At 45.0% G+C, this 8,462-nt stretch overlaps 1 protein-coding gene across 1 annotated transcript in view; it reads right to left on the reverse strand.

Moving 5' to 3' along the window:
* Window positions 1-6,254, reverse strand: part of Prrg4 (proline rich and Gla domain 4) — a 30,319-nt gene extending 24,065 nt beyond the window's left edge. The window contains exons 1-2 of the mRNA XM_042275844.2: window positions 5,999-6,254; window positions 5,509-5,630 (exon numbers count right to left, since the gene is read on the reverse strand). Of these exons, the coding sequence (XP_042131778.1) occupies window positions 5,509-5,608 (100 nt within the window). The 5' untranslated portion in view covers window positions 5,609-5,630; window positions 5,999-6,254. The remainder of the gene's footprint in view (window positions 1-5,508; window positions 5,631-5,998) is intronic.
* Window positions 6,255-8,462: the final 2,208 nt, after the last annotated feature.

The raw sequence follows: 8,462 nt of genomic DNA on the forward strand, positions 1-8,462 counted from the left end.
ATAGGCAAGTGAATCTCTGTAAGTTTGAGGCCAGCCTGGTTTACCTGGCAAGTTCCAGGCCAAGCATGACTATCTAAAAATAACAAAAAATTAAAAAAAAAAAAACAACCAACCAAAACCAAAAACTTTCTTCCTACTTTGCCTTCTCAAAATCTTCTAGTAGCATTCTCAAAGAGTTAATAAAAAAATATTCCATTAAAAACAAAACAAAGCTGGGCGGTGGTGGCGCCCACCTTTAATACCAGCATTTGGAAGGCAGAGGCAGGTGGATCTCTGTAAGTTTGAGGCCAGCCTGGTCTACAGAGCAAGTTCCAGGGCAGCCAGAGGTATATAGTGAAACACTGTCTTGAAAAACCAAAAACCAAAACTAAAAATATAGTAAAACAAAAAACCAACCAAACCTCCTAAAGGCATCCCTACCTCCGACAGAATAAAGGCAAAGCCCTTTTGATGACCTAGTGGTCCCCGCCTGTGTGGTCCCCTGTCTTTCTGGGCTGGGTTCCTTCCACCCTCCCTCCTGTTTTCACGGCAGCTTGCTGCATGCTTCAACCACACTGTGTCTCCCCTACCCCTGCGCTTGCTGTTTTTCCCAAGGGAGCTTCCTTCTTTTCGTCTGCTCTTGCACCTTCCCTGGGATTTAGTTCAACAACTCTGACCTCCCCCCCCCATCCCATCAGCACATTTTGTCATGTTTGGCAGTTCCTGACAGCACTGAGCCCCAACCTACTTTTAACATGCTTCACTTAATTATCTGCTACTATAATGTTCTCTTTAAAGTGTTTTAATTAACTAATTTATATGTATGTGCGTGTGCCTGGGTGAACTTATGTGTACCAGGTGCCTGCAGAGGCCAGTGGGTGTCCAAACTGGAATTACAAACAGTTGTGACATGCTGTGTCCGTGCTGAAAACCAAACCCAGTTCCTTTTCAAGAGCAACAAGTGCTGTTAACCAGTGAGCTATCCCTTCCGCCTTCATGTTCCCTTCTTTAGTGGGAAGGATCTGCAAAAGGAGAGATACTGGTTGCTCGCACATAAGAGAGGCCTCAAACTTATGATGTGAACAAACGTACCTTTCTTAACTATGGGAAAGCACTCTTGGACCTAAGTTCTTTTATTCATTTATTTAGATTTTGTGTGTGTGTGTGTGTGTGTGTGTGTGTGTGTGAGAGAGAGAGAGAGAGAGAGAGAGAGAGAGAGAGAGAGAGAGAGAGAGAGAGAGAGAGAGAGAGAGCAGAATGCAGCAAATGCAGATGCAGAGGCCAGAAGGGGGCATCTGGTTCCTTTCTATCACTCTTAGCCTATTCCCTTGAAGCAGGGTTTTGCCCTGAATCCAGGGAATTTATATTTTCTCTGATAGGTCTAAAGCCAGCAGGCTTCAGCTGTCCTCCTTTCTGTCCAATTCAGAACTGGCTTTACAGGCATATATAGGGTTTTTGGCTTGTTATGTGGGTGTTAGGAACTGAGCTTGGGTCCTCATGATTGTACAGCAAGTGTTCTTAACCATCTCTCCGGCCCTTAACTTGGACCTCAGTTCTATAAGCAGAAGCAATTCATAGGAAAAAGCTGGTGTAACTCAATTTGGCAGAGGATTAAAGAGGAAACCAGTGGGGAAACAGCTTAGAGCTTGCCCAGCTCAGCCTCATGAGCCTGCTGGGTATGGCTACTTCTCAGGTGAGTTCAGATCTTTACATTTTACCGGCTAAAGAGACAGTGCCAACCAGGTGTGATGGCTTCTACCTCAATCTCGGCACTCGGGAGGCTAAACAAGGATTGATTACCACGAACGTGGGAAAATCTGGGTTATAGAGTGAGATCATATCTCACTTTGAAAAACAAAGTAAAAAGAACCATTGCCAACTTTCTCATGGACAATGATCCTATCATCCAGCTCATAAATACCCATCCACATTAACCTAAGACCCTTTACTAAGCTACTTTTCTTTTTGAATAAGGTGTTTCTATGTATCTGAAGCTGGCCTAGAACTTATTATGTAGCCCAGGCTGGCTTTGAACCCACAAAGATTCTCCTAAGTGCTGGGATTATAGGCATGTGCCTCTCCACCAGGCTATTGAAAACTACTTTTAATTAGAAAACAAAAGAAAAAGAGCTATAAATATTTTTACTTTTCCTGAAATGATATTTATGATGATGTCATGAATACAATCTAGGATTATTCATGACACTGTAATTGAACTTCACTTAAGTGTGCCTCCTTGGATCTGCAGTTTGCCTCTTCTCTGAGTGTGAAAGTATCAATTCTGTGAGGGGCTAACCTTACATGTAACCTTCAGGGCCAGCTCAGACTTTTCCCTGCTTTCCTCCTGATCACAGAAAAAAAACACAGTCAAATTTGCCTCTGTTTGGAATGCAGCAAACTTCCCTGGAGTGCCCAGGGCTCCTAGTGAGGGCTGCTACCTTCCTTCCCCACGACCATGACCACTGTGTGTGTGTGTGTGTGTGTGTGTGTGTGTGTGTGTGTGTGTGTGTGTGTGTGTGTGTGTGTACTGGCCTTTGAGTCCGTGTTTTTCTTTCCTGAATTCTCCTAAGAGGCTGGCTGTCTACGAAGTCCCTTGTTACACGTCTACTACTCAAACATCCGTTCTTGTCTTCTCCTCTGTTTCCCTATGTTTTCTAGACAAGACCCTCCTGTTTCAACAGTGTCCTGAGATTCTTTCAACAGAACTGTGCTGGGGGCTCCTTTCCCCACCTGCAGTTTCGGTAGTATTTCCGTTCTCATCATCTCACTTTTTATAGTTTCAGTTCCCCCAGGTCAACCGATGTCTAAAAGTATGGGAGAGAAAAATGGCATGCCATTCTGAGTAGTGTGATAAACTCTCCTATCCCTTTCATTTTGTCTGTCCAGAATATGAATCATCCCTTTGCTCACAGTATCCACAGTCTGTGCACTACCCACCCATTAGTCATCTAGTAGCCATTTTGAACAGACTATGCCTGGTGGTGTGCTGTGTTTATCCATAGGGTTCAGTAGTCTGAGGTTTCAGGTGTCTGCTGAGGGTTTTAGAATGTACCCACTGAAGATAAGGGGAGGATACTGTGCCTTTAACATTTCCATTCATTTTGTCTCATCTGCAGATGGGAAGCTTTGGCTGTCTTTCATATAACTCTTCCAGCAGGGCAACTGCCATTTACTCTTCTCTGTTTTGAGGGTCCTCTGTTCCTACCTCTGTTACTGTGCTTAGGGAGAGTATCTGTTTATCCCACCTGGCCCAGAAGAACAAATATTTCTCAAACCATAGTCCTTTCTACAACTCCAGCAGCCGGCAGAGGACCGGACACACAGTGTGCTTATCTATGAGTCCCGACTCATTTTCATTTCCCACAAACATGGTAGGCTGCTCTGTACTTGGGTCTGACTCCTAAATTACTCTGTGGTGTTTGTGACAGTGACGCCAGTCACTGCCTGTCAAGTGAATGAACGTACTCTCGATCATCCCAGAGAGCAGCATCTGTGTCCTACTGAGCATGGCTCATCACCACAGGTGAAGGCTTGGGAAGCACAGGAAGGATTCCTTCTATTCTAAAAACCTCTCTCTGTTTCAACTTCCTCCATCCAATTGCCTAGAATCTTGCCATCAGAATTTGATTTCTTTAGGCTAACATATTACCCTTTCCTAACACACACACCACATGGCTGTGGTGGTATTGTGTTCCCCAAAATATTGTGCACCCTAATAAACTTATCTGGGGTCAGAGAACAGAACAGCCACTAGATACTTAGGCTAGAAAAGGTTGGCACTCACACCTTTAATCCTAGCATTCTAGAGGCAGAAATCCCTCTGTTCAAGGATACAGCCAAGCATGGTGACTCACGCCTTTAATCCCAGGGAGTGATGGTAGAAAGCAGAAAGATATATAAGGCGTGAGGACCAGAAACTAGAAGCATTTGGCTGGTTAAGCATTTGGCTGGTTAAGCTTTTAGCTGGTTAAGCTTCAGGCTTTCAAGCAGCAGTTCAGCTGAGAGCCATTCAGATGAGGACACAGAAGCTTCCAGTCTGAGGAAACAAGATCAGCTGAGAAGTTGGCCAGGCGAGGTGAGCTGTGGCTGGTTCTGTCTCTCTGATCTTCCAGTGTTCACCCCAATTCTTGGCTCCGGGTTTGCTCTATTAATAAGACCTTTAAGATTCATGCTACACATGGCAGGAGAGCACACTTCATTAATCATTAATAAGCCTGTCAGGAATATTAGTAACAGATTCTACTCAAGTAAAAATAAACTGAGAACTGTGTTGTGGAATATTAGTTGAAGATGTGTTACATTCTTTTATGCTGTGGAATATTTGTTTAATGATGCAAAGAGGTGCTGCATTCTTTATGTTGCATTTGTTTAACTCTGTGAAACTGTGTCCCTTTGCCTGTCTAAAACACCTGATTGGTCTAATAAAAAGCTAAATGGCTAATAGCTAGGCAGGAGAAAGGACAGGCAGGGCTGCCAGGCAGAAAGAATAAATAGGAGAAAAAGAGGGGAAGGGGAAAAAAGGAGGAGAGGAAGACGTCAGGGGCCAACCACCCAGCTACACAGCAAGCCATGGAGTAGGAAGTAAAGAAAGGTAGAAGCTCAGAGGCAAAAGGTAGAGAGGATAATTTAAGAAAAGCTGGCTAGAAACAAGCCAAGCTAACGCCAAAGCATTCATACCTAACAATAAGTGTATTTATTTGGGAGCTGGGTGGTGGGTCCCTCAGAGAGTAAAAGAATTAAAAAACCCACAACAGAACTGGATCTGTTGAAAGGGGACAGGAATGTGTGAGTAAATTCGAAGTGCTGGTGACTAAGTAGGGAAAAGGATGCTGAGAGCCTAGGGCGCTTTTTTTTCCCCCTCCTGGTCTTAAAAGCTAGGTTAGGCTTTTAAAATGCAAGCAGGAACCAATCTACTTGTGACCTGTAACCGAAAAATTCTGGGCTAGCAAGCCACACACTTATCTCTCAATCATCTGCCTTTATATAGACTACTTAACACTTGAAAAAATGACCGGAAGGGTCATTCCGCCTCCCCATCCCATCATTCTACAGAGGAAGTCGGTCAAGACAAGAATTCTTTGCACAGGGTCTCTCAAGTCCAGACTAAGGGGGCAGGATGTCACTCAATGGTAGAGCGCTTGTCTATGCAGGGACTACCAGCGGTTCACAAACAAGTCCTGACAGGAGTCTGACCTCCCTGTCCGTCTTTCCAAACAGCAGCCTGCTCTTTAGAACTAACACACAGCTTCGTCTAGGAAACGGCAACTCACTGATTTTCGGACTTTCAGTTCAGTTAACCACAAACCAGGTGTTAAACATAAGTTTGTACATACTGTAGTTAAAGAACATAAAAACCCCACAACCCTAAACAAGAAAGCCACAAATTAAAGCAAAGGATACGTTGTTGCTCTGTGGTTCACCCGGACATGTAATTCCCCCTACCACACTTCGCTTGGGATCTGTCTGTATAGTAGACCCCTCCTGGTTTCCAGAACTGTTTTCTCCCGATCGGCAGCCATGCTTACTTACCTTCCCCGGCATGTTCAGAATCCTTTAGGCTTTTTGTGCAATGAGGAAACGCGAGGGTAAGTCTGGTCAGCTGGCTGAGTACGATCAGAAGTGGAAACATAGTCTAGCAACTGTCATACAAACTAAAACAAAAGTAACAAAGACATTTTTTAAAAACAGGAAAAAAAAACAAAAAACAAAAAAAAAGCCCCTGTCTCAGCGGGTTGGGTTTGAGTAGGAACTGGGTCATAGACCTGTTGTACCCAAAGCCGCGGTGCCACTGCGCCCCACGCGCGGTTTTTAATCTATCAGACCCAAGGCGCTCCGGGCAGGTGAAACCCTTCGAGCGCCGGGGAACAAAAGCTGCTCCCCGGAATCTGCGGAGAAGAGGTCGGACACAGGCTAAGGCAGACGCGACTCTGGCCGGCGCAGACCGGCAGCTAGATGCCGGAATGCCACCGCCTAGGCATCCCCTCCCGGTGACTCCCCACTTCTCCACCCCGAGCCGCACCTGAGTCCCCGGGAACATGTTCCAGCAGCCGTGGGAGGGAACCGAGGTGTCTGCTAGTCCCCGAGGCGGCCTGGCTCTGCGTCGCTGACGCTGTCTGGATCGCGGCGACAGTCGGAGCCTGGCCCTTCGCGCGCCCGGGTGACACCAGCGCGTCTAGGATCCGCGTAGGGGCGCTCGGGGAACGCGCGCGGCGCACAGCCCAGCCTGTGTCCCCGGGACGCCGTCACGGCAGCGGGACAGGGAGGAGAGGCGTGTCTTTGGCGGTCACCTGGAGGAGCTCCTCCTCCTGGACCCGGTCCTCCGCCCTGCGCGACCGCGCTGCTCTCAGCTGGCGGCTGCTAACGCCCTGGGCACAACGAAAGTTTTCCCAACTTAGATGCGAAACTTGGGGTTCCGAGGTTACCTTCGGTCAGCTGTTCTCACGGGAGGTCCAGGGACGAGAGCGCAATATTCACCCGAGAAAAATACACTTTGTTCGTGATTTGCATTGACACGTGACCAAAAAATTAATTTTTTGTCTACAAAAAAATTTGTCTACAAAATTCTTTCACGATGTCTCTGATGTCAGATTTTTTTCCATGATAACAAGGCATGGTTTCACCTCTTTCACTTTCATGTTCTCTCTCTCTCTCTCTCTCTCTCTCTCTCTCTCTCTCTCTCTCTCATTTACAATGGAAATTTCCAGAAGCTATTTGACATGCAATGATATCATCACTCTGCTAACGATTAAAACACCAATGGATGAATGCTTGAATTTTTTCGTATCTTTCTACTAGGTTAGTGTCAGTATGCAAATTTTAACAGAATTGAACACATTGTGCCTATTCTCAGTACATTTCTGCTTTTATTTTATTTTTGGCCATACCGGGACATCTAACTTCATCCTTCTTGGACAAGTAATCTTAGATCTTGAACTTTTCGTTAAGTTTTTTTTTCAGAAAAGAAAGAACAGTAAGCACACTGTGTTGTTGTGAAATGAAGTAAAATTTTGGAAAGTTCTCTTTTAAAATGTTATGTGAGCAGTATCATTACAAATAATTCAAGAGGCCCTGAGCTCACCATTTGAAAATGGAGATCCGGGACAGTGTATCTCCATATTCTTCATGTCCAAACAACATGCTTTTTCACTCTTGGGAACAATCTTTTACATTCTGTGCTTTGGCCAAAGTGGCCTGGAACTTGGTAAAGGAGAAACAGAACAAAAAGAAGTACCTTTTTGACTCCTTTCTACTCTACAATTAATTCACTTTTCACCAAATTCTTTTTTCCTTCCCACAAGGCTATTATCTAGCATTTTTTTTCCTAATTATTCTGCAGACACTGTTTTTGTTTCCTTCTAAGTAGTGTCTGTGCTCACTTCCTTTCCTTTTTCACTTCCGTCTAGTGTTTTAACCTGTCTGGATAATAGAGTCTGACTTCCCTCTTATTTAAGCATTTGAGGTCAGACTGTGGAGAAGTAAGAAATACCTTATTGTTGAACACAGGAACCGGAAATACCTTTCTGAGAAGAGCCATTCCTCTACATATGGCTGGAAGCCCTGACAATAGAGGGATAAACACCACTTCCTTCAGGAGAACTGGATCTATCTGAGATCTGTATCTAAGAATGCAGGCCTGTCAAGTTCTCCTAGGGCAAGAGCAAATTTCTTTACTTCCTTCACATTACTCAGAAAGGGGTCCTCCATATTTTTATATTCAGTACGTTTTGATAGGTGGCAGCAATTTATTGTCAGGTAGAAGTGCTTTACAGAATTATTTATTTATGTAGGGGGAGTTGAGACAGGGTTTCTCTGTGTCGCTCTGGATGTCCTAGAACTCACTCTGTAGACCAGGCTGTCCTTGAACTTAGAGATATGCCTGCCTCTGCCTCCCAAGTGCTGGGACTAAAGGCATGAGCCACCACTGCCTGGTTAACCTCAATTTTAAAAAGTATTTTATTAATTCTTTGAGAATTTCATACAATGTAATTTGATCATATTCACCTCCCATCCCCCAAACCTTCCCATATCCACCTCACCTTTCTACCCAGCCAACTTCAAGCCTTCCCCAATCTAATCCAGTTTATGGTGTCCACCTGCTCTCGGGAGTAGGGTTTTCGTTGTCCTATCAGGAGTCACACATTATTAAAGAAAATTGACAGATGCCCACAGCTCCTCAGGTAATGCTGGGCTTTTGCCTGGCTTGAGCTTCCCAGGGAAGGTCCTGGACTTGCTATCAGTTTCACCCTCTTTTAGGGAGAGGCAAACAGTGAGCCCATCCCTGCCGTGAAGTCAGCAGATGGGAATCTGATGGCATTCTTGGGTAGAATAAGTCTACCCACATCACTGGAAATTTGGGCTCAAACAATTGAGGCTTTGTGCTTGCATCAAATATCAGCATTTATTCTGGCGGAGAGGGGAGTCAGAAAGGACAGGATTGTTTCTCAGTGGTGAATTACAGCCTGCATGTTTCCTTGTGATATGGG

Source organism: Peromyscus maniculatus, chromosome 4 (assembly GCF_049852395.1).
Source record: "Peromyscus maniculatus bairdii isolate BWxNUB_F1_BW_parent chromosome 4, HU_Pman_BW_mat_3.1, whole genome shotgun sequence".
In the NCBI taxonomy this organism is placed as follows: Eukaryota; Metazoa; Chordata; class Mammalia; order Rodentia; family Cricetidae; genus Peromyscus; species Peromyscus maniculatus.